This window comes from Agelaius phoeniceus, chromosome 2 (genome assembly GCF_051311805.1).
Source record: "Agelaius phoeniceus isolate bAgePho1 chromosome 2, bAgePho1.hap1, whole genome shotgun sequence".
Taxonomy (NCBI): Eukaryota; Metazoa; Chordata; class Aves; order Passeriformes; family Icteridae; genus Agelaius; species Agelaius phoeniceus.
In genome coordinates, this window is record NC_135266.1 from 102,270,670 (window position 1) to 102,296,090 (window position 25,421).

Below are 25,421 nucleotides of genomic sequence, written 5' to 3' on the forward strand. Positions count from 1 at the left end.
CCCTCTGTCAGTTTGAAGCCATTTCCCCTTGTCCTGCCACTTTCTGCCTATGTAAAAGGTTCCTCTACACAACCAAATCCATGATTACAAACCCATTTTCCTTGCAGGAGAAAGGTGCTGCCAGTACCAAGACAGGGAAGTCATGGGTCAGGCTTTAGAAAGCAGGGTGGACCACGCAAGAGTCAGCAGTTCTCTGCCCCTTGGTTTATCCCGCTCCCTTTTCACATATTAAGGCTTTTCCATCTTCATTTCTGGGTGAGGCTGTCCCTGCAGAGTGCATCCTCCACACAGGTATAACAGGGAAGAGCTGTCATTAAACTCCCTGCTGGGAGAGACACAAGTGAACACAGCAGCCATGTTCCACCTGGGCAAGCACCACACTTGAAGTCTTAAAATTCTGCCCAGAATCCCAGGCAAGGAAGTCAAGGTCAGGTGTGAGTGCTTGCATGCACTGAACAAGTCAGATCACCTCTTTAAGGACCTAGAGAGGTACACATCAGAACTCAGACAGCCTTTCCAAATTCCTCATCCTTGGGCTGCTCTCGTGGCAGTGCTCTCACTGGTTAAGAGTGCTGGGATGGAATGAGTGAAAAGGAGGTAAATGAACCATATTCCTCTTCCTGCAGTTGGAAAAAAAAAAGGAAAGCAGGAATGCTGATCCAGGGGACACTCACAGATATAGCCAGGGTGTCTTGCCAACCTTCCTCCACCTCACTGGAAACCTCCACAGTAGTTTCACCAGAAACTTATCCCAAGGAACAAATACATTCATATACAGAGACACCTGGTGAGTTTAACCTGAATAAGAGAAGGCTCCAGGGAGAACTTGGAGCCTCTGCCAGTGCCTAAAGGGGCTCCAAAAGACCTGGAGAGGACTTTGCACAAGGGCCTGGAGTGACAGATCAAGAGGGAGTGGCTTCCCATTGACAGAGGGCAGGGTTAGATGGGATTTCAGGAAAAAATTCTTGGATGTGACCGTGGTGAGACCCTGGCACAGGCTGCCCCATGAAGCTGTGGCTGTCTTATCCCTGGGAGTGTCCAATACCAGGCTGGACAGGGCTTCTGGCACCCTGGCCTAGTGGAAGGCTCATGGCAGAAGGGTTGGAACTAGATAGTCTTGAAGCTCCCTCCCAGTCAAACCCTCCAGTGCTATGATATATGGTATGATAATCCTAAAGTTATTTCCAAGTAGCAATGCCTGAACTTCGGCTGGTATCTGGAACACAGCTGAACACAGTTCACCCCACTGACTGGACAAACCAGGCAGATAAACATCATGTGAATAAAAAGCCTGTATTCCTCTCCAGTTGAACAACTTGCCTTATTTGACAGAGACTGGGCCTTGAAAGCCAACAGGCAGATGGCTTCAGCCAAGCCCTACACAGAAGCACATTGGTGAACTCTTCTGACTGGAGTGGTGGTATGATACACAGGGAATGGGTCTGGGTGGACAATTTGACCACCCTTTTTTTGACAGAAGGAGTAGCCAGTGCTAGTGCTGTGGTTCTGGATGCTCTGAACTGTTCATCTCACACTTGGACAGAAACCTAATAGCTGAAATACTAGAATTATAATTGGCAGCCTCCATTTGTAGCTCCCAACTGTGATTCAGGAGGCTGTGACCAGTGTAAATTATCATAGCACCAACAGAAGCTTTATGCTGTCTTTACCAGGGTTACAATTTAAAGTTCAATAGTAATGAACTATCTGGCAGTCAACAACAGGACCTTGGTCCAAAGAAGTCTGATACTTGAAGAACAAATTTTCACACAGAATCCACTCCAGATCAAATTTTTATTTCCTTTTCCTATGTGGTTTAATACCTGAAGAACCACCCAGCAGCGTGATGGAGGGCAGGGATGATTCACCTACAACCTTATGGGGGTTTGGATCTACAGAGCCCTGCATATGGCTAACACTGGTCACGCTGCAGCTCCAGCATTATCCAGGGACCCAGTAAACTCATCTGGAGAGTTGCACAAGAGCAGCCTTGGCTCCCCAGAGGGTATGGCATAGAATTATGGAATCACCTGCATTGGAAAAGCCCCTCTGAGACCATCGAATCCAACCATTCTCCCAGCATGGCCAAACTTACCACTAACCTATGTCCCCAAGTGCTGCATCCACACATCTATTACATCCCTCCAGGGATGGGGATTCCACCGCTGCCCCAGGCAGCCTGTGAAGAATTTGTGAAATATCCTTATGCTTTCTCCTTCTGCCAGCACCACATCTCTGCAAGTGAATGCCAAGAGTGTGCTGCCAGTTCTGCTGCCTGAAGAGCACTCTCAGACAACAGAATGCTGAGAGAAGAAATATCCCTGTGCAGCCACAAAGCTTTCCATCCTGGTGAGGCAGGATGTGCTCAGACACACAGGGGATAGCAGATTGCTATCTGCACAGATCAGCTCCCTTTGCAACTCCGCTTACAGAGGTGTTTGCACTCACAACAGAGATAAAGTAGCCTGACTCAGACCCACAGCCACCGCTGGTCACACCATCACCTGCTCCAGCTGGAAGGACACTGCCTGCAGCAGAAATCCACACCACAGCTCCATCTGTGCCGCCATGTGTGCCGTGTCCTCTGCGCAGGCACAGGGAGCTGCTCCCTCAGCTGGAAAACTGCTCGCTCGCTGTCACTGCAGGAACAAACTCCACACCCAGCTCCCCCAGGCCCCAAGGAGCCATCCCCACCAGCACCAGAGCTCAGGATGCTGCAATGGCAGACATCTTACTGTCTCCCCTGACTCACCCTAACTGCTTCCAAAAATCCTTTCCCAGACATTGTGATGCCCAATCCCCTTCCACTTGTCTCAGAGAGCTGTGGACCAACATGTTTAAGTTATTTCTGAATTTCATTGTATTTACTTGTCCATTTGGAAATCATTTGGAAACAGTAAAATTCACATCACCCCCTTCCTACAATGTGTCACGGTGACAGCCTAATAGCCACTGAAAATCCAGGAAATAAAGGCATCTTGATGACAAGGGAGAGGGAGCCTGAAGAAAGAACCCAGAAGGGGCACGGTAACCCCAACACCAAACTGCAGGTAAGAAGGCATCAGCTATGCCAGGATGGAGGCACACAAACCCCTTCAGGCTGGGAACTTTTGCCTGGCAATAAAAGCCTTAAAGCCCAACACCAACCACTGATTAACATCCTCAGTAGAGTTTAATTGATGTAATTTTGCAAAGTATCAGGCCCATTTGCACTTGACCATGGTGTTTATATGATTTTACATTAAAAGGGCAGAGAGACCATCCTGGTCACCTTCTGCCAGCCACTGGGTTGCTCTGCTGCAAAGAGTCAGTCTTAATTTTGCCTCTCATGAGTTTTAACATTTCATGGGAGGGTTTGGACTGGAAATGACCTTGAAGATCATCCAATTCCAATACCACTGTCACAGCCAGGGACACCTTCCCCTAGACCAGTTTGCTCCAAGCCCCATTCAACCTGTCCTTGAACACTTCCAGGGATGGGGTAGTCATGTAAACGGATTTTTTTCCCAATATACAATCTAAGCCTGCATTATGTCAGTGTGAAGTCAACCCCCTTCTCCTGTTACATTTTCCTTTTTTCTCATATATGGGACCTGCAGTGTAACTCTTCAGTATCTCCCTTTGAGACAAAGGACAGGACATCAGCCCTTATTTAAAATAAAAAGACGATGTTTTAAACTAAAAGATGAGAGATTTACATTAGATATTGGGAAGAAGTTCTTCCCTGTGAAATTGGTGAGGGTCTGGCACAGGTTGCCCAGAAAAGCTGTGGCTGCCCCATCCCTGGAAGTGTCCAAGGCCAGGTTGGACAGGGCTTTGAGCAACCTGGTTTAGTGGGAGGTGTCCTTGTCCATGTCAAAGGGGTTGGGACTAGATCATCTTCAAGTCCCTTCCAACCAAAGCCATTCTATCATCCTGTGATTTTAGAATTCTCAAGGCAATTTGGAGCCACTGAAAAATACCTGTGAGTACTGAAAGGCTTTTTTCTCTACAGACACACCAGAAGGACATACTGAATAATGAATTATCTTCACTCTTTAAAAAAAAATAATGAAAAAGATCCTAGTCTGGCAGTCAAACCTGTTTAATCATCGTGCATCCAACAGGAAGGATGCTGGAGCCTCTCCTGTGGGATTAGGTTACAGGCTTGGAGCAAAGGTATTAGGATCAGTCAAGTAGTTTTCTGTTCAGGAATCTAGATCATCACAAGCATCTGGAATGCCCCATCACTGAGCCCAGTGAGGGAATTACTTGTATCATACCATCTACCATAATATGCATTGACATTTCATTTAGGAGCTGGATTGCTTTTTTTTTTTTTTTTTTTTTGGTTAAATCATTGCAAGATGCTCAGCAACTTAACAGATTTTCAGACAACTGAACTTTATGTTCAGGGTCTTCAGGCCCACCATTTATTTTTTTCTCCGCCTGATTTAATGATATGACAATCGATAAAGCCAAGACCACTGCTCAGATCCCAGACAGCCAAATGTATTTACCAGCAGGAGTATTTTATTTTAATTAAATAAAATCCTCTGATCAATGTTTAGGATGTTTATCCACATTTTAACCAAGTAAGATCCAGGACACTCCCCTCCTAAGGAGTTTCTCACATGGATACAGCTCTATTAGCGCCATTTCCAGTGTTTCTCAAATGACAAACTGTTCTTTGACTGCAGTGGTGCCACCAAGATGTCCCTTCCCCTGGCAGGAGCTGGACTGGATGACCTTTAAATGTCTCTTCCGACATAAACTCTTCTGGGATTCTGCAATTCAAGACCTGGTCAGGGGAAGAGCCCCGAACCAGAGCTGGCGCTGTTTCTGATTGGAGAAGTATTCATATTTAAGGGATTTCAATAAAACTTTTTTTTTCCTTTTTTTGGTAATGGTTTTAGGGCAGAAAGCTGACAGACGGCAGGGTTAGATTGAATATTAGGGAGAATTTTTTCCCTATGAGAGTGGTAAGGCCCTGGCACAGGCTGCCCAGGGAAGCCATGTCTGCCTCATCCCTTTAAGTGTTCAAGGACAAGCTGGGTGGGGCTTGAAGCAACCTGGTCTAGTGGAAAGTGTCCCTGCCCATGGCAGAGGGTTGGAACTGGGTGAGCTTTAAGGTTGTTTCCAACCCAAACCACTCTGCGATTCCCTGACTCTATGAACATCACTGTCTGCTCTGGAATTTGCTGAAGGAATCTGGGCAGAGCAGCACCTACTGCTTTGTGCATATGCCCTATTTTACCCCAAGCCAGCAGCTCCCAAAGCTTTAGCACTTTGATCCCCGCAGAAGAGATAAAGAGCCCACATGGGCAGCGATGAGCCTTCTCCCCCCACTGCCCCCGGACAGATGTGCCTTCTATTCACCCGTCACTGGGGTTCTGGGTGACTGACTCGGTGACACTGCTGAGCCCAGAGGGCATGTTTGAGTTTGTGCTCAGTGCTGGGAGCATGCCCAGCACTCCATCCTGACAGGTGGAGGAAGAGGAAGCTGGAAACTTGAACTTTTGCAACAACAATAGCTTCTGTTTCTGTCAGCCTCTTAGACATTTCCCCCAGCCCTGTTCCAATATGTCACTGTTTAACTGCAGAGTGTGGGACACCCTCAGATGTGCTCACCCTCTTGGGAACTGCTCTCTGCTTTGCAGAAGAAGGGGGGAAGAAAAACATCCCAATCTTGGAACATGAAAGCACAATCCCTGCTAGATTTTCCTGCCAGGGAAAGGATCTGCTTGGACAGGAGGACACAGAGAGCTGCTTGAAACCCTTTGATGAGGCTGCTGTATTCTTGGAGAGAGCTCACTGCTGTCTCTCACCCCTCACCACCTTTGCAGGGCCAGTAACACACCATGATGCTCTGTGAAAACATATGGAGCAGCACGTTCCATATGGGAGGGGAGGGGGAAGGGGAAGGGGAAGGGAGAGAGGAACAGCATTTCCCTGCAGCTCTCAAGGCAGGAAAGCTGCTCCCAGGACACGGGGGATCCTGGAGGAATCCTGGTAAGCCTAGCTCTGACAGCACAAACAGGCCAGTGGCCAAGGAGAAACTCCTGGAAAGAAATTTTCAAAATCAAAGGGAACCTCTTATAATCCAAGTTTGAGGAGGTGAAGCCAACTCAAAGAGGAGAGCAGGTCTGGAGGCACAGAGGGTGGGCAAAACCACCATGGGTGAAGCACATGGAGTGGGAAAAGTCAAAGAGGTACAACCCAAGCGTGAAAAGGTTAATACAGACATGTGAGTAGCTGTAGCTGCCCCGTGCCTCTAAGTGTTCAAGACCAGGATGGACAGGGCTTGGAGCAACTTGGATTAGTGGAAGATGTCTCTGTCCATGGCAGGGGGCTGGAACTGGACGAATTTCAGTGTCCCCTCCAACCCAAATCCTGTGATTCGACAGTTGGCATCACCAGGTTTGGAAGAGAACGTGAAACCTTACATGGAGTAGCCCCAACTCAGTCACCCCAATGCAAAAGAGCTGTGTGCCAGAAAAATACCCTACCAGCCTGCAGCCTGCTCTGGCAGAGGCAGCAGTGTGAGTGGGAAATGAGCCATCACTGTTTGCAGAGGAATTTGAGCATAACACACTAACTTCTGACAATCCATTCCTACTGAGGTGGCATGTGTTACCTGCTTGACTTACTCTGTGCAGGTCTGAACTCAAGTGTCAGATTCCCTCACATACACCAACATTCACATTTATGTACTGTGTAAGCAAGCACACAACATGCTTTTAACCTGCTACCTCACATCTTCCAAGGTGTCCCTTAACTCCTGAGCTGTGAGGAAAGTAGAATAATTGCTCCCCTGGTTGTACAGGCCACATCCATGCTGGTGGACTGCTGCTCCTCCAAACCCAGAGCTGCTCAGGAGGCTTTCCTGCACTCAGCCCTGATGATAAACATCTCCACTAACTGGAATTAACCCTGTGACGGTTCCCAGGCGTATTCCAGGTGTGTTGGTGTCTGCTTCCAGAGAGAGGGATCTGGGATTTAAGGGCTTTAAAGCTGTTTTGGAAAGAAGAATGAGATCTCCTGTTGGTTTGGCACCGACTGCAGAGACACTGCTCTGTGACTCAGTGTACAAACTCAAACAATCCTGGGAGGCCAAAATACACCAAGAAGCAGATCAAAAAGGGCAGTTTTCCAGCTATCTAGAACAGGAAAGCACAGCACACATTTGTCTCCCCCAATACTTCATTGTCAACATGAATAAATTTGGGCTATTGTATGTGCTCTGAATTCCTGCAGCCACAGGCCAATTCAAACTCAATAATCAGTAACAAAACTTTCACTGAAACATAGTCCTGGAAAATGTGGTCATTTAGGAGAAAAGATTAAAGGGGACATTTACATGATAAACATATTTTTATCCTAAAAAACCTAGATGTCTGTAACTCAGATACACACAGACATATGCAGGCTCAACATCATATATAAGCATGGAGCAACAGAAATAAATATAATTATAAATCATATCCCAATCCTGCCACCAACCTGCTCCCACTACCACTGCTGAAGAGGTGTCACAGCTGTTCAGGACTGAGATAAGGTACATGATTGCTAGTGGCCAGGAGCCAGTGACATGACTCTTCTGCTCACCCTACAAAGCATTCAGGCATCCCTCAAGCCTCAGTCACGACACTCACAACTACTCTGTGAGAGAAGATGCTTCAACAGGTACAAGATGGCTCCCATAAAGGCTCACCTCCTCCACACAGTGCCTTTCAATTATCTGATGTCCCAGGTAAGCAAAGCCTGACACACTGCAGAGGGATTTTTTACCCAGTCTCTGAATTCTTGTAACGAACACTTGAGCCAGGAAGCAAACAAAAGACTGGGGGACTGTACCCCCAGTCCACCCCCCAAACTGGAGAGAACTGAAAGGATTACAGCTGGGAGAGACCTTAAAGCTCATCTTGTTCCTACTCCCTCCCATGGGCAGGAACACCTTCCACTGCCCTGTCCACCCTGGCCTTGAACACTTCCAGGGACAGTGATGGGGGAAATTTTGCTCAGTGAGCTGTGCTGCTTACAAACAAGGGAGAAAAGACAAACACAGTCTGGAGGAGGCAGAACTGCCATGAGTCAGAGCCAAGATGAGTGGTACTGCTTGAAAATTAAGAGATCACTGTTTGGGGCAATCAAGCCTGACTTAGCTGTTTCTGCATCTCCTCTAACTAAAAAATCAGCTTGGAGAGAGCAGACTCCGCTGAAGCAACTGACATGGAGCTTCCTGCCCCACTGCCACATCCGTCTGGATCCCTGTGAGAGCAGGAGAGCACCTGGTCAGCTCCAGATCTCATTACCAGACAGATTTGAGTGGCTGCCTGCTGTTAGGAATGAGGCTGATAACAGCCATCTGACACATGCTCTGTGTCTCCATGATTCACAGCTGCACAGGGCTGAGGAAAACACTGCTCCATCATGCTTATCTGGTGAGAAAACTGCTGAAAGCCTGTGCTCTTGGGGTGGCTTACTAAGAAACAAAGCTGGAACACAAAGAATCAATATTAATACTGAATATCAACACAAGTAGGAGTGAGGTGGGCATTTTTAATGCCTTTGCTTCTCGCTTTCCCTCCAAATGCACAGAACAACCGAGGCTGAGGGAAATTAAACTATCTACATCAATTAGGTATTTTATTTTGTGCTGGCTAACAGCATGAAGGGCTTGAAGGAAAGAGCTGGTTTGCCACATGCTCCAAAGGGAATGCTCTCAGAAGTTAGCACGTTCTCTCAGCTCAGTGAAGAATTCAGCCTGGTTCCCTGCATTCAACAAGTAGTTAGAGATGAGAAAACTTGTCTGGATGCTCAGAGAAGCCAGAGATGGTAGAGGCAAGCTTACAGCAGAGGGGCTGGATTCAGCCTGTGGATATGCATTCTTCCTGGAGCAATACAAACATGTATTCCAGTGAGGTCTGTCTGTTATGCCTCAAAGGCCTGCTCATTTTCAGAGTTAAAAATCACTGCTTGAAATAATCACAGAATTATGGAATGGTTTGGGTTGGGAGAAACCTTAAAATTCAGCTAGTTCTAACCCCCTCTGCCATGGGAAAGGATGCCTTCCACTTGACCTGGTTGCTCCAAGACCCATCCAACCTGCCCCTTGATCACTTCCAGGGGCAGAAACTGGGGCAGCCACAGTTTCTCTGGCCAGCCTGTGCCAGGGACTCACAACCCTCACAGGGAAGAATTTCTTCCCTATATCTCATCTAACTCTGCCCTCCATCGGTTTGAAGCCATCCTCCCTTGCCCTGTCACTCCATGCCCTTGGAGTCCCTCTTCAGCTGCCATGAAGCCCCTTTAGGCACTGGCAGGGGCTTCCAGGTCTCTCAGGAGCCTTAAACACCCCAGCACTCCCAGCCTGTCTCCAGAACAGAGGGGCTCCAACCCTTGGAGCATCTCCATGGCCTCCTCTGGGCTCACTCCAGAAGCTCCACACCCTTTTCATGATGAGGGCTCCAGAGCTAGAATCAGTAGTTTAGGTGGGATCTCATGATCTTCTTGGTACCTCCCACCTCTCACATAGCCATTTTCCACACTTTAGACTAAGACTGTATTTCCTAGTAACTGTATTCTGATGTTTTTAATGTGCAGAGGGCCATGACAGCTGTCAGCTGAAGGCACTTGGAAAAGATCAGCATCCCACTTCAAACAAGCTTGAAGCTGGATAAGAAACACCACCCCAGGGGGACAGTGCAGGCAGGGGACAGCAGTGTGGCAGGAGGACAAGTAATGTTCCATGGATGGCTGCCCAGCTGGATTGTCACACTCCCACCCTGTCAAAGCTCAGTTTGGACTTTACCCCTTGCAGGTGGAGAGAGCATTGAAGGCAAGACTGTTTGTGTCTCCTCTGTCAGCTCTGCAGCAGGTCTGGCAATCTTGGGCTGTGGAAGCTTGTTGTAAAGAGATTTATGGAATCAGACAGTGGCTGGGGTGGGAAGCAACTTCTGGAGATCACTGTTGTCCAACCTTCTCCTTGAGCAGGTTCACCCAGAGCAGGCTGCAAAGGATTGTGTCCTAGTGGGGTTTGAATATCCCCGAGGAAAAAGATTCCACAGGCTCTCTGGGCAGCTGTTCCAGTGCTCTCTCACACTCACAGTACAAAGTTCTTTCTCATATTGAGATGGAACTTCCTGTGCACCAGTTTCTCCTGATGCCTCTTGTCCCATTGCTGGGCCCTATGGAGCAGAACTGGTCAATCCTCTAACAACCTCCCTGTAGACACTGACAAACAAAGATGAGTTCCCCTCTCAAGTTGTGTCTTCTTGAGAGTGAACAGACCCATCTCCCTCAGCCTTTTCTTGTAAGAGGGATGCTCCAGTCTCTTCATCACGTTTGAGGCTGAAACTGCCTGCAGCAGGGCAAGCCAGTAGTTTTCACCATTCATGCTTCTCACACAAGCAAAAAGGAGAGTTAGGCACAGCTTCAAACAGTGGGAGGGCTGCCAGCCCCACAGGGAACAGGATGGGAAGGAAGGCCCTGGAGAGCCTTTGCAGAGGGATCTGGACAGGCTGGCTCGATGGGTTGAGGCCACTGTATGAGGTTCAATAAGGTCAAGTGCTGGGTCCTGCACCTGGGTCACCACAACCCTGTGCAGATATACAAGCTGAGAGCAGAGTGGCTGAAAAGTGCACAGCAGGAAAGGCCCTGGGGGTGCTGGTTGACAGTGGATGAACATAAACCAGATGTGGCAAGAATGCAAATGGTACCCTAACTGGTATCAGCTAGAGTGTGGCCAGCAAGCCCAAGGCAGATCCTTGTTCCTTTGCACTGGGCAAGGTACCTCAAATCCCGTGTGCAGTGTGAGGCTTCTCATGACCAGAAAGACTTTGAGGTGCTGGAGTGGGTCCAGAGAAGGACAGTGAAGCTGCTCAAGGGTCTGGACCAAAGGGGCTGATGAGGAGTGGCTGAGGGAGTTGGGGGGATAGCCTGGAGAAAAGGAGGCTCAGAGGGACCTTCTCACTCTGTACAGCTCTCTGGAAGGAGGGTGTAGCCAGGTGGGGGTCAGGCTATTCTCACAGGTAACAAATGACTGTATGAGAGGAAACAGCCTCAAGTTGTGCTGTGGGAGGTTTAGGTTGTATGCTTGGGAAAATTTCTTCATGGAAAAGGTCATCAAGCCCTGGCACAGGCTGCTCAGGGCAGTGGTGGAGTCCCCATCCCTGCAGGGATTTAACAGACATGTGGATATGGCACTTGGGGACACAGTTGAGTGGTGAGCTTGGCAGTGCTGGGGGAATGGTTGGACTCAATGATCTCAGAGGGCTTTTCCAACCCACATGATTCTGTGATTCTGTGACAGAGCACAGAAGCAAAGGGAGAAGCTGTAGACGTGCAGCCCAGCAGGATGGTGTACAGACACCAGCCCTGCCCTGACCAGCTGGAGCACAGAGCATCCCTCTTGCTGATCTGCCTGACCAGGCTCACAAATCACCCAGACATCCCTAAACAGCAGCTTCCTGCAATTACAAGCAGCAGAACACATGTGCCAATTAGCTGCACACCAATATCCTCTTTGGCCCTTGATCTAGGCCAGATCTCAGCCCTGGGGTGCAGCAGAGCCAGGTGCTTCATCCAAGATCCTGGAAACTGGATGGAACATCCCCTGGATGAAGGCCAAGAGGGCTCTCCTCTCCCTGTCCTCTTCTGCACCCATCCTCTGCTTCTACACAGGGATGGCAGCTCCTACCTCTCCAGGTGCCTGTGTTGGGTGGAAGATCTCAGCCAGAGACAGGAACACACCTGTGGTGTACACAGGAGAGCAGCAATGTCTCTTCCCATCCTACACAAGCTGCCAGGCTGCCAAAAAGTCTGAATTCTATACTGGCTGAGGGCAGCACTTGAGAAACCTCTGGCATTATGAGACAGACCAGGTAGGAGTGCCAGGATCTGTTCAAGAAGCAGCTCCAAGGTTCTCACACTTCTCTTCCCACTTTAGGGGAGACTTGCTTTCCTCCCACAGTCCCAGAGCTTGTCCCCAGCACTGGATGGAGCTGTCACTGGAGCATGTCAGTGACATGGCACTGCTGCTCACAAAACATCCTGAGAACCTTTGAGTCCCTCCCTGGAGGTTTGGCTGCAGAAAGAACATGCCTCCTGGGGACTAGTCACATGCTGAGCCTGAGACAAACTGGCCCTTTGCTACCACCTCAGGGAATGTAAGGCTGCCAGATGCACCTGAAAGGTGCCATGGCACCACCCCAATGAGGCAGGCACACCCAATTGGGACAAAAAGCCTGTTGCCATGGGACAGGAGCTCTGGAGATGCTCCACTCCCTAACAGCTATGTCTTTGGTCACACAACCACTCACTTCCCTGACTTCCGTGGCTGGGTAGAGCTCTCTCCTCTGGTCCTTGTGGGACCAAAGGCCCCTGGAGAACTGCTGGCTCAGGCTGAGGAACCCACAAGGGCTGTTTGTTCAGAGACAGACCCCAGGAGATGAGCTTCTGCAGTGTGTATGCCCACATCTCCACAGTACGGCCTCACACTGTCCTCTCTCAGCACAGGGATCTGCAATCCACCTCCTGCCCAACAAGTAAGGGTATTCCCCATCTCTCCCCACCCACTCTGGATCTGAGAGGGTGAGGGGAGCACCCCATGGGGGCTGGGAGCAGCCAGCCCCTTCCTTCCCCATGTGCTGACAGAGTTTTCCTGCCGTCCTAGCCCTTGGGACACTGCTCTCATGTCTCAGAACCCCGCTCACCTCTTGACTTCTGAAACGTTGTTAATCCTTGCAGCTTCCAGAAGAGCATCCTCTGAAATGCAGAAAGAAGGGAGGAGGGAGTTAGCATGGAGAACACACATGGACACCCTAATCTGGAATGTGCAGGGGCTGCTGCTGCTCAGAGCTCTCACTGACCACCCCAGTGAGCAAGAGCCCATTCCTGTGAGCAGGTTATCTAAAAACTCCTCGCTGTCTTGGTGACTGACTCCAGCCCCCATCACACACCCTGAGAACAGCAGCAGGCATCCCAGGGCAGTGGACACTGTCACCCCACGGTGTCAGCCTCAGCTAGAGGCTTCCATACACCATAGAAGTGCTCCTACCACAGAGTCAGAATGACACCCCCTGGCTAGAGAAGGGAAGAGCAGCACCCAGCTCCGGGAGATGGGATAAGTGATAGGCTGGGTTGGGAGGGACCTAAAAGCTTATCTCATTCCACCTCTCTGCCATGAGAAGGAACTCTTTCTATCGGACCATGCTGCTCCCAGCCTTGTCCAAGGGATAGGACAGCCACAGCTTCTCTGGGAAACCTGTGCCAGGGCCTCACCAAACCTCAAAGCAAGAACTTTTTCCCAATATTCCATCTAAGCCTGCTCTCAGGGTTAGAAGAAGCCAGTCAGTGGGAAACCATTCCTCCTTATCCTGTCTCTCCAGATCCATGTCCAAAGTCTCTCTCTAGCTCTCTTGGAGCCCCTTTATGCACTAAAGCGTTAAGGATAACCCTTCCCAGGTTACAGCCAGCAGGCAAGGTTCCATCCCCAAGGAGGGACCCCACATCCCCTCCCAAAGGGCACAGGACTCTCTGTGCTGCACCCCACGCCTCCCGCCCTGGGGCCGGCCCCAGCAGCGATAGTCACCCTTGGACAGGCGGTCCCGCAGGTAGCAATAAGCCAGCGCAGCGACGAGGGCAGGCAGCCCTGCTCCCGGGGAGCAGCTCCCAGCTCCACTCTGATGCCCGCCGGGGTCTCCCGCATGACAGCAGCGCTGCTCTGCACCCGAGGGCCACGGCGTCGGCTCTCTGAGGGATGCCATACGGCTGGACGATGTTGCAGGCACAAGGCAGCCACTGCTGGCCGGGCCGGTGGCAGGTGGCCGGGGTGTCTGCAGTGGGGCCAGGCCTGGAACAGGCAGCCCTGGCCTCTCCGCTGCGGTGGTGCCCTTTAGGCCTGGCCCATTACCTAAGGGAGAGCGCCCTGGGCCTGGCCCCATTGGCAAAGTGGGGCCTGGCGGAGCAGCCAGTGGAGAGCCCCCGGGCACCGGCCCCATTGGCAAAGTGGGGCCTGGCGGGACAACCAGCGGAGAGCCCCCGGGCACCGGCCCCATTGGCAAAGTAGGGCGAGAGCCCCCGGGCACCGGCCCCATTGGCAAAGCGGGGCGAGAGCCCCCGGGCACCGGCCCCGCTACTGGGGGATCGCCCCCGGGGCCCCCCTGTCGCCCCCTGCAGGCAGCGGTCCGCCATGACAGCCTCACGCCTGGCGTCGGCGCGAGCCCACGGCGCCCCCTGGCGGCCAATACCGGGAGCAGCCGCAGCCGGGCGGCCCCGGCCCCCTCAGCCACAGCCGTCGCCGCAGTACCGTAGGTCGCACGTGACGGCGACCACCATGGCCGCGCTCGGAGGAGCCGCGCCAGCCCCTGCGGCAGCGGCCGGAACGCCAGAGACGCCAGCATAGCTCCTTCTCTCCTCCCGCTGCCCCGCTCGCACCTTACCCCCCCCCGTCGCTGAGGCCGGTGGACAAGATGGCGGCTTGCCTGCCGGCGGAGCTTGATGAAGAGAGCGCGCAAGGCGTGCCGGGAGATGTAGTCCTCACCGCGCCCTGCGGTGCGCTTCTCCGCCGTGGTGCACTACAACCCCCAGGAGGCGCCGCGGCGCGGCGTTCCCGGGGCATGCCGGGAAACCGGCGTCGGCTGCGGGACACGCAGGGACGTAGTGGCGGGCGGGCTCCGGCAGGGGGCGCAGCGCGGGCGGGGGGCAGGGGCAGGAGGGGCAGGGGCAGAGCGCCAGGGCGCGCGCGTGTGTGACGCAGAGGGGTCGCGCGCGCGGGCGGGCATGCACGGACAGACAGACAGACACCAAACACACATATGGGCACACACATAGACAGTCGTGCACACGCGTTTTTTCATACATGGGGCGCACACAAACACGTGTGCACTGGCGCACACGCACAGGGGCGTCTCTGCATTCACGCGTGCAGTGCCACACCTGTGCACACCTGCAGGCACGCATGCTGTCCTGTGTACGCATCCCCCGGGCAGCTGTGCACACACGTGTGCAGTGCTTGCACCCAGGCAGGACTTCATGTGGTGCTATGAATCCTGAGCATCTGCTGCAGGCTGGGCTCAGAGTTCATGCCTCTGAGCACATGCGTGAGCATGCATGTGTGCGTGAGTGCCTTCCCGCCCAGGATTTCCCAGCATCAATTCCCATTCTACCCACTTCCTCCTGTTTCACCCCAATTCCCTCCATTTCCCAGTATCCCAGCAGCTGTTTGCCCAGTTTGCTGTCCCACCATCACTTCAGTGCTTTCACAGGGTCTGACAAACTCCTGGATTAAACAGAGCTGCTAAGAAGATGCATTTCAGGGATTTGATATTTTTTTTTTTTTTGAGACTTGGTTTTATTGCCTGAATTACTGATTCCTGCATTTAGCTCTGCACACTGCTGGCTGTTACTTGGGAAGCTCTTCAGAGAAGGGTTAATTGTAATACTTTAGTGCATAAAGGGGCTCCAAGAGAGCTAGGGAGAGACTTTGGACATGGGTCTGGAGAGATAGGGTAATGGGGAATGGTTTCCCATTGATGGCTTCTTCTAACCCTGAGGGCAGGCTTAGATGGAATATTGGGAAGAAATTCTTGCCTGTGAGGTTTGGTGAGGCCCTGGCACAGGTTTCCCAGAGAAGCTGTGGCTGTCCTATCCCTTGGAAGTGTACAAGGCTGGGAGCAGCATGGTCCGATAGAAAGAGTTCCTTCTCATGGTAGAGAGGTGGAATGAGATAAGCTTTTAGGTTCCTCCCAACCCAGCCCATCGCTTATCCCATCTCCCAGAGCTGGGTGCTGCTCTTCCCTTCTCTAGATGTGGGATGGTGGAGCAGGAATAGGGATTGGGACCCAGGGAGCTGGGAAAGAACCAGGAGTGTGGGAAAGGAAGGTGTCAGAAATGTGCATTTCTGCACCTAGACCGGCGCCAGCAGGACTGGGAGTTGTTACAGAAAGCCCAGTGCTCCCAGTTCCCCAGTCCACTTCCCCTAGCTCCATCAGCTCAGTGCTCCCACTTCCCCAGCCCAGCTCACCCAGCTCCATCAGCTCAGGGCTCCCAGTTTCCCAGCCCAGTTTCCCCATTCCCTTAGCCCAGTGCTTGTAGTTCCCCAGCCTAGTTCTTCCAGCCAGATCAGCCACTGCTCCCCGTTCTGCAGCTCAGCTTCCCCAGACTGAGTGTTTGCTGCCCTTGCTCAGTTGCTCAGTCCAGTTCTTCCAGCTCTGATAGCCCAGTTCCCCTGGGTACCCAGCCCAGTCTCTCCAGCTCCCCAGCTCCTCCCACCATGCTCTCCAGCTCAGCTCAACAGCTTTTCCAGCCCAGTTCCCCCACTTCTCCCTGTTGCAACAGCCCAGTTCCCCAGCATAGTTTCCCCTGCTCCCAGCCCAGCTCCCTGGCTCCTCCATCCCAGATACCCCATTCCCCCAGCCTGTCTTCCCTATGCCATGACTCCCATGCTATCTGTGTTCCAGATTAGGAATGGCATGCAGTGCCACATGGCTGGACTTGCTGGGAATGTGGGTGCTCCTGCTTCCAGCGCCAGGACTGCTGGGGGCTGGGAAGGGCTGTAGTGTGATGGCTTTCACCTTTCTGCTTCCCTGGACACAGGGTGGGAACACCCAGGCTTTCACAGCAGAGCTGGCAGAAAGGGGAAGGAGAGAAGGATGAGGGGAGAGGGTCCCCCTGCACCAACCACAGCACCCTGTCCCCAGCCATCCACTGCAGATGTCCACTTCCAGTGGGACAGGATGCCAGAGATTCCCTTGGCTCCTTTTCCCAGGTGAGCACTGGGAGCAGTGGTGTGGCATGGTGAGCCCTGTGGTGCCAGGTACCTGTCTCCTCACAGGTGCTGAGCATGGTGACATCCATCCTTGTGCTCCCCTATCCCTCCGGCTATGGCATCCCTGGGAAGGGCCTCATCCTGGATAAGGAACTCGGTCCCACATTCCTGGCTTTGCTTTGCCAGTCTAGGTACATGCCACACTGCTCTGTCATCATGTACACAGTTATTCACGGGAGCTGGAAGAGGGTTCCTCGGTGCTCCCAAGTGGAAAGAAAGAAATCCTGAGTCGGCAGCATTTTCAGAGCTGGATGGGAGCCAGAGCCTGTGCTTTTCCGAAAATAACACATCCCAGTCAGCACTGCCAATGGCAGCATGCCCACCTGCTCCTGGCCACGGCACCGTGGGGATGCCACGGCAAGGCCCAGCACTAGCACAAAGGATGGATAATGCTCGGGCACAGGGCACGGGCTCACAGCTGAGTGTCACATCAGGGTGACACACAGCCTGGAGAGAGGCTCTGGGTCTCTGTCCTGCACTCGTGTCCCCTCCTACCCCGACTGCAATCATGGAATCGTTTGGGTTGGAAAAGCTCGCTGGGACCATTGAGTCCAACCACTCTCCCTGTACTGGCAAGGGCACTACTAACGCATGTCCTCACATGTGTCACATCTGTCTTTTTAAACCCCTCCGGAGATGGGGACTCCACCAGTGCCAGGGCTGGACAATCAGTGAAGGAGTTTTCCCAAAATCCAACCTAAACCTTCCCTGGCACACAGTGCAGGTGTCTCTGCAAGTGCCACAACTCCCTGCACCCGTGTCCTCTAGCTGCTCTCGGTATCCCGCCAGTCCGGGCTGCTCCCCTCTCCCACAGCCTGCCCTTCCTCCCAGCGCTCCCCTTCCCGCCTGCTCTTCCCGGTTTCAGCTCCGACCTTCCCGTTTTCCCCCGGCTCCTCCCCGCTGCTTCTCCCGGTAACCCCGCCCCACACCGAGATCCCTCCCGGTACTCCCGTTCCCCCCGTTTTCCCTCAGGTCTCCCCCCGCGCCCGCCCCCGGCGCTTCCCGGCCCGGCCCCGCCCCGGGCCCGCCCCTGCCGGTCCCATCGCGCCCCGCGCCCCGCAATGCCGCCCTAGGGGCTGGCGGCACCGGCACCGGCGGGCTGCGGCGCTCCGGGGCCATGTCGGGTCACGACGGCGGCATGTCGAGTCGCGACAGCGTGCAGATCCCCGACGACCGGGACTTCGGGGCGTTCAGGGCGCAGTGCGAGTCGGAGCGCGGCTGGAACCTCACCTACAGCAAGGGCGGGGTGGGCGTCTGGGTGCAGCTGCTGGAGCCCGAGCGCGCCCTCCACAAGATCAAGGTGAGATCTCCCGCCCGGCACACCCTGGTGCACGGTGAGACATCCCCATCCACCCTGGGCACCCCCAATCCACGGTGAGACCCCCCCACCGGCCGGGCATCCCCCGGGACCGGGGTACCCAGCAGTGAGGGGGGGGCGCGGGGACCCTGCGGGGACCTGAGGACAGGAGGGAGCCTGGGGCGATGCTGCACCCTGGGCTTGGGGGGAGGGAATGGACACCCCACAGTGAACGGGGACTGAGTAGGAACTCGGGGATTTAACCACCACGCAGGGGTGAGGGGGAATCCCAGGGAATAGTGGCGTCCCTCAGGTGATGCAGCGCCTTGGGGCGAGGGGGGACTAGGCCGAGCTGGGCCCCGATGGCAGCAGGGACGCCGGGACAGGTGGGGTTAACTGGCACAGCAGGACAAATGGGCAGTCTGGGGACGCCAGGACAAACACAACTCCAGCAGGGCCGAGCCAGGGACAAGTAGGCACCACTGAGGGCTGTGCAGGGACACTGGGGGCTCAGCCAGGGACAGACAGGAATCCCCAGGGCGTGTGGGGCCTGGGTGCTGCTTTCTCCCCACTTCACCCATTCGGAATGTCCCTCCCATGCTTGCTGCACACCGGCACTAGGCTTGGGGACTCCTTGGAGCCTGCAGCCTGCTGTCACTGGGGTTGTCCCCCTCGGCCAGAGCTCCCTATGTCCCCACTGCATTCCCCTTCCCTCTTGGTGCCAGTGTGCTGGCACAGGCAGGTGCACTTTTATCCTGGCCCTTCCCTCTGGCAAAGTAGGGACACCGGGAATCAAGAGACAACTTGAGACAGGAGCAGCGTACAGATGGGGTTACACTGGAGTCTCTGGCAGGTGTCCCTGTCCCTGGTGGCATCTCCATTAAGCTGTCCTGGTATAGTGGGTGGCATCATCCTTGCTGTGGTGTCGAGCCCGGGTGGTGGCGGTGATGGCGGTGGCAGCAGTGACGACACGGCCTGCTCACACTGCTCTGCAGCAGCTGGCACTGGCCTTGCTGGGGAAACCTGTCCCTGGGGCACTGGCAGTGGCTGTGCCCGGCTCCTGCCATGGAACCACTGGGTTGCTTCCACTGTAGCACTCCCCATGCAGGAGTTTGGGCTGCTGTGACCCAAGAACGGGTCCCTGTTGTGCCCTGGTGGCACCAGTGAACCCTGGGAGGGGGGATGGTGGCCTCTGGGGTGTAGGGGGTCACTGGTGCCACCTGCACCCTGCCCCATCCCCACAGAGGTGGGGACCCGTGGTGGGTAGGATGCAGAGTGTCCATCACTGTGCCATCCAGGCATGATGGCACGGGCACGGCTCTGTGTGACAGTGCATCCTGACCCCCCCCCCCCCACCCCCCCAAGCTCCTCGTGTCCCCCAGCCCTGCTGCTTGCTCTTGGGGGGTTGCATCCCAAAACATGCCCTGGATTGAGGTGGCGCTTGGGTGCGTCCCCTGCCTGTCCCACAATCCCAGTGTGCCACGTTGGCGTGGCAGGGACCCAGCCCACTCCAGGATGTCCTGGAACAGCTGCTCCCGCCACCGCACCTGGAGCTGTCTTTTGCCTGCGGGGGTCGCTGAGCCAGGTCCTGCCTCTTTCCACACCCTTCTCGACAAATCCTGCTTGGAAAGGTCCTGCTGGGTGTTCATGTGTTGATTCCATGCATGTGCCACTGGGTATTGGAGACCCTGTGGGGTAACAGTCCTTGTCCCCACCTCGTGGCCCCCAGCAGCACCAAGGCCCACCATCCCACCCAGGATGAAACGCTCCTGCTGGATTTTGAAGGGAGGGACACATGTGGCATTCACGGCAAGTTGCAGCCCAGGGGTTTGCCCTCCTGCTGGGGGTCTCTGCGTGGGTGCTGGGCATTCTCTGCAGCTTCCCAAGAGCTGTTTTCCCCCTGAATTCATCCTGGATTCCTCCTGGATTCCTTTCCTAATTAAGTGGAACCTGAAGGTCTCGCCCTGCTTTGAGGCTGCCGCCCCCTCCTCCCCGCCCCCCTCCATTAGGGATGCAGCTCCCGTCTAACCTGTTTTCTGGAGTCTGGGAACAAGCTGGTGCCATGGCTGATTTCTCAGTGGGACATTTGGTGGCCTTGGGACTGGCTACGGGTTGGGGGAACCCAGCCAGGACACCCCATCCTACCGGGTGGGGCAGTGAGTTGGTACCTGGGCATCTGAGATCTCCCAGGGATGATGGGTTTCCCTCTAAATGGGCTGTTCCCAAAGGATGGCCAGGAGCCATCCTGTAGGATGCAGCAGAGGGATCTGGGGTGTTGGTAAAGCTGCCAGTGAGGATGAGCTTGGGGACTCCCTTGGTGGCTGCAGGCAGGGGTGGTGGGTTTCCCTTTGGATCTGCTCCTGTCCTACAGTCTGGCACCCATTCTGTGTTCCCTCAGGCACAGCATAACCCCAGCCCTGGGGACTTCATCTCTTTCTCCTCCACCTCCTCTTCCTCCTCCTCCTCACCCAATTAGTCAATATTGACTCAGGGTTGGGGCATGTGTTTCCAGGCACTTCCCAGGTGGCACCATCCCCTCTCCTGCTGCGACCCCCCTGGCACGCCCCCAGGATGTGAGTCACCTGCAGGGCACGTCCTGCACTACTGGCCTGACCAGCCTTGCTGCTCTGGGAATAATGCACCTGAGCACCTGAGCATGGTGCTGGGCTGGCCTGGCTGCAGCGGGGAGCGGGGCTTCTTCAAGGAAGTCATCCAGGCAGGCTCTCCCCAAACCTGCCCTGCAGCGGTGGGTGTTCCCAGACAAGTTTTTGGGTGAATGGAGGAGCTGGAGATGTGCTCTGTGGAACAGGGATGGGTCTCTGAGATTGAGGATGAGCAGGGTGGGGTTGAGGGCAGACTCCATGGGGCAGGGATGGATCTGTGGGGTTGAGGATGAGCATTGTGGGGGTGAGGCTGGGCTCTGTGGGACAAGGACAGGATTGAGGATGGGTGCTGTGGGGGAATGGACCCCATGGCTGTGTCCCACCAAGGATCCTTGTGAGGTTGTGCCCCATTGTGGGTGCTTCTGTGCCCCTTCCCAGGGCTGGGGGGTCTCTAGTACTGTGTGCTGGGGTGACAGGGCGAGCCCTAAATCCTGAAGCGTAGGTTCTGGGGGCCAGAGGAACTGATGCCATCCCTGGGGATAAACAGGAGCCATCAGGGCATTCCCAGGGACAGGCTGCTGCTGGTCTCCCTGCCCCTTGCTTGGCTCCAGCACCCTTGACCTCAGCAGATGGCATCCTCTCCCTTCACCTTCTCCATTGTCCTTGTCTCCTCGCCTTCCCTGGATCTGGCTGCCGTAGTTATGGAGCAGCTGCCCACTCTGCAGCCCCCAACCCCTTCTCTGTGATCCATGCTGCCCCAAGGCACCAGGCACAGGCTCCTCTTGGCTCCCCTGTGCAGGGATGCCACTTCTGGGGGAGCACATCCATACTGATGGGGTGGCAGGTGGGAAGCAGGGTCTCGTAGCACCCAGGATTCAGCTCCACACTGCCTTGAGGCCCTTGTGTGCCTGTGCTACAGGGATGGCTGGGATCCAGGTTGGGATCCAGGCCTTCTTGGAGGAGGTTGCATTGATTTTTTTTAAAAACAAATAAGAGGAGACACCTCCCCCCCTGCCACTTGCTGGGGCTTCCCACAGCTGCCTTCCCACTTGGGGGTCCCCATGGCCTCCTTCTCTCCCAGGGGTCCCCACAGCCACTCTCTCACTTTGGGATCCCCACTGCCTCTCCACTGCTGTCCTCTTACACATTCCCCACAGCCACCTTCCCACCTGGGGGTCCCAATGGCCATCCTCCCACCACGAGGTCCCTGCTGCCATCCTGTTGGGGGTCCCCACAGCCCCCTTCCCACCTGGGGGTCCCTGGTAGGTGTCTGATGCCCCCTGCCTTGCAGTGCAGGATGGAGTGCAGGGACGTGCCGGCGGAGACGCTCTACGACGTGCTCCATGACATCGAGTACCGCAAGAAGTGGGACACCAATGTCATCGAGACCTTTGACATCGGGAGGCTGACGGCCAACTCCGATGTGGGATACTACGCCTGTGAGGAGGGGCCTGGGGGATCTGGGTGCTCCTGGGGGAGGGCTGAATCCCTGGGCTGCTACCACTCCACCCTGGGCTTGGCCTCTGGGGGATCCATGGTGTGTGGCATTGAAGGGAGGAGCCTGTACACCAGTTTGGGGGGATTTGGAGGGCAGAAGGGGACCCCATTCTTGAAGGTGGGTGTCTCACTCTGGAACATCCCACTCGGTGCTGTCCCTAGGGAGGTGTCCCAAGCCCCTGAAGAACCGGGATGTGGTGACGCTCCGCTCCTGGCTGCCCATGGGCTCTGACTACATCATCATGAACTACTCTGTCAAGCATCCTGTGAGTTTAGTGGGGCACTGGGGCTGCTGTGGTGCTGGGCTGGGGCTGGGGCTCACTCAGAGCTTGGGGAGATAGGTTGGAGAGTTGAGGGGGTCCTGACAGCCCTGCTTGTGGCTGGTGCCTGCTGTACCCCACCTGCCCTGCCAGTGACTCGTGTTCCCTCCCTGTTGCTCCCCACAGAAGTATCCCCCCCGCAAGGACATGGTGCGGGCTGTCTCCATTCAGACAGGCTACCTGATTGAGGGCACGGGAGCCAAGAGCTGCACCATCACCTACCTGGCACAGGTAGACCCCAAAGGTGAGAGAGGGACCCCCAGCTCTGTGCCCTGGGGCTCAGCACCCTCAAGTCTTCCCTTGTGTCAGTGTGTGCTTGGGTGGGGGGGGGGGGGGCAGTGGGGTCCTAGTGGAACTCAGGGGGGGCTTAGTGGGGGGCTCATTGGGAGTTCAGGGGCTTAACTGGGGCTTTGGGCTCAGTGGGGTCTCAAGAGTAGCTTGGGGGGCTCAGCGTGGGCTGGGGGAAGGTGAATGGGCACTCACTTGGACTTAATGGGGGCTCACTGGGAGCTCAGGTTGGGCTGGGGGCAGCTCAGGGGGGGATTCATTTGGGGCTCTGGCACTTCAGGGCAGGGTCAGTAGGGCTTCAGGAAGTCTCGGGTTGAGCTCAGTGGGACTCGGGGTGGGTTCAGGAGGACCTGTGGATATGCTCAAGGTGGACTTGGAAGGGCTCATCAGCAGGAGCATCTTGGGATGGAGCATGGAGCAATGTCAGGAGAAAACATCTTGGGCCTGTTCTCTTGAAATCTTTCGTTTTTGGGGGTTGAAGAGGGACCCAAAATGCTGAAATCACTGTTTTTGACCTCTGCAAGAGCAGAGAGCAGTGTGGATTGAACCCTGTTCCCTCTCTCTAGCCACATGTGCCCACTGAGAGTGCTCTGTGGGGTCACACCTGTGGGGGTCCTGGTTGTTAGGCACCTGGGGGATGCTGGGGGTCCCACTCCCAGCTGCCCCTCCCTTCTCTCCAGGTTCCTTACCGAAGTGGGTGGTGAACAAATCCTCCCAGTTCCTGGCCCCCAAGGTGAGTCTGTGGCACAGGGGTGGGGCTGGTGTGGGGTGAGGGGTCTCTGTGCCCATCTCACTCTTCCTCCCAGGCGATGAAGAAGATGTACAAGGCATGCCTCAAGTACCCTGAGTGGAAGCAGAAGCATGACCCTCACTTCAAGCCCTGGCTGTTCCCGGAGCAGAGCCGGCTCCCAGCCCTGGCCCTCTCCGAGCTCTCCCTCCAGCATGCGGATTCCCTGGAAAACATTGACGAGAGCTCCCTGGCCGAGAGCAAGGAGGACCGTGGCGAGGGCAGTGACGAGGACAGCCTGACCTGATTCCCCTGGGAGCTCCTTTCCTCGTTCCCCTGGCTAGGACAGCCTGACATAACCCCCCTGCCCCGGGGGTTCCTCTCCCTATCCCCCCACTTCCAACATGGTTTGTGTCTCTATCTCACACACCTGTACACACGCACCCCCACTTTGGGTTTCAGGGGGACCCCCCTCATTGTTGTACCCCTGTCTGGGGACAGCAGGGACATAGTGGGTCCCCCAGGGTGAGAAGTTGGGGGTTGTCTGGTTGCTGAGCCCTTGTGGGACACTAGAGTTGTCCTTATAGGTGGCAAACCCAAAGTGACCTTCAGCTTTTGGGGGGGGCAGAGGAAAAAGGGGGGCCCTGTGCCCGCTCCTCAGTCTTGGAGACCCTTACACTGCACTCACCCTCTGCCCCCCATTCCTGCTCCCCATCTCTCTGTTATGGTCCAACAGAATTGCCTTCATCCCATGGGATCCCCACCCCCAGCAGACCAGCACCAGGGGGTGCTTGGGCACCTGCCTGCACCTCTGGGTGTGCAGAGGGGTTTGGGGAGCTTCTGGCACCTCCTGGCATGCTGGGTAGGAGGGCCTTTGGGGTTTTTTGGCATCTCCAAGCATGTAGAGGGGAAGCTTCTAGGCTCCTGGCACCTCCAGCATGTTGGAGGGGATGTTGGGGTCTTACCTTCAGGCATGTAGGAGGAGTTGAGGGGCTCATGGCACCTCCAGATGTGTTGTGGTGGGCGTTTTGGGGGCTCCTGGGATCTCCATTCATGTTGGGGGGTGTTCTTATGGAGTCTCAGCATCTTCAGGTTTGTTTGGGGGAAGTTTTGGGGTAAGTTCACACCTCCAGGTGTGCCCAGTGTCTCTGGGGGCTCCCAGCATCTTCAGGCACATTGAGAGGACTTGGTGGGGCTCCTGGCACCTCCCGGTGTTCTGTGGGTCTCTGAAGACTCCTGTCCTGTCCCCTGCCTTTCTAGGATGGGGACCCTTTCCAAGCTGGGTGCCTGGACCCTTCCTCCACTGGAATTTGAGGCCTTGACTGGGGGTTTGGAGCTGGTCTTTGGCCATGCTCCTGCCCCCTCCTTTTCTGGGGGTGCACAGGGACATGGGAGATTTTGTACCTTGTACCAGAGTTGATTATTTAGGAATAAAATAATTGAATCTGGCATGGGAGGGACTTGGCCTCTGTCGCACCTTGGTCCTTTGGTAGCCATCCCTGTCCCCATAGTGCACTCAGGCAGGGGTTCCCTGCTCATGGTGATTGCTGGGGGGACCCTCACCTCCAGGGGGGCTCTGGGTGATGGTGATGCCACCAGAGGGTGGCAGAGAAACCCCTAAAATGAATTTGCACTGGACACTGATTAGGCATGAGGCTACACACCCCTTGTAGTTGGTTTGCCCACAGCCCCAGCCAAGCCAGTATCGCCAGTACACTTACCCCCAAAACCTCCTCTGGAAGAGATGTGGGGGGCTGAACTTTGGGGGCACTCTGGGGGGATACACCCTGGCTTCTCCAGGAGGAGAATACTGGGGAACAGAGCTGGCACTCCCTGGATTGTGGGCCCTTTGTGGAGCCCTGGGACTCTTGTCTCCTCC

The 25,421-nt window shown here is 54.9% G+C and overlaps 2 protein-coding genes across 4 annotated transcripts in view; one reads left to right on the plus strand and one right to left on the minus strand.

Moving 5' to 3' along the window:
* Positions 1 to 14,417, minus strand: part of CLPB (ClpB family mitochondrial disaggregase) — a 73,150-nt gene extending 58,733 nt beyond the window's left edge. For all 3 annotated transcript variants that reach the window (XM_054654331.2, XM_077174460.1, XM_054654329.2), the window contains exons 1-2: positions 13,574 to 14,417; positions 12,696 to 12,747 (exon numbers count right to left, since the gene is read on the minus strand). In XM_054654331.2, the coding sequence (XP_054510306.2) occupies positions 12,696 to 12,747; positions 13,574 to 14,384 (863 nt within the window). In that variant the 5' untranslated portion in view covers positions 14,385 to 14,417. The remainder of the gene's footprint in view (positions 1 to 12,695; positions 12,748 to 13,573) is intronic.
* A 3,347-nt stretch (positions 14,418 to 17,764) lies between these two features.
* On the plus strand, positions 17,765 to 24,993 carry STARD10 (StAR related lipid transfer domain containing 10). The gene is made up of 6 exons (XM_054627670.2): positions 17,765 to 18,110; positions 22,002 to 22,149; positions 22,370 to 22,473; positions 22,654 to 22,771; positions 23,496 to 23,548; positions 23,622 to 24,993. Exons 1-6 carry the CDS (start codon positions 17,928 to 17,930, stop codon positions 23,847 to 23,849), a joined length of 834 nt encoding a protein of 277 aa, XP_054483645.1. The 5' UTR covers positions 17,765 to 17,927; the 3' UTR covers positions 23,850 to 24,993.
* Positions 24,994 to 25,421: the final 428 nt, after the last annotated feature.

What these genes read in the sequence shown, in the direction of transcription:
- STARD10 (XM_054627670.2), top strand. Translation starts at nt 17,928, where the DNA reads ATGTCGGGTCACGACGGCGGCATGTCGAGTCGCGACAGCGTGCAGATC. An exon ending in CGATGTGGGATACTACGCCT is followed by an intron (nt 22,150 to 22,369) that starts GTGAGGAGGGGC and finishes TGCTGTCCCTAG; the next exon opens with GGAGGTGTCCCAAGCCCCTG. An exon ending in GGCACAGGTAGACCCCAAAG is followed by an intron (nt 22,772 to 23,495) that starts GTGAGAGAGGGA and finishes CCTTCTCTCCAG; the next exon opens with GTTCCTTACCGAAGTGGGTG.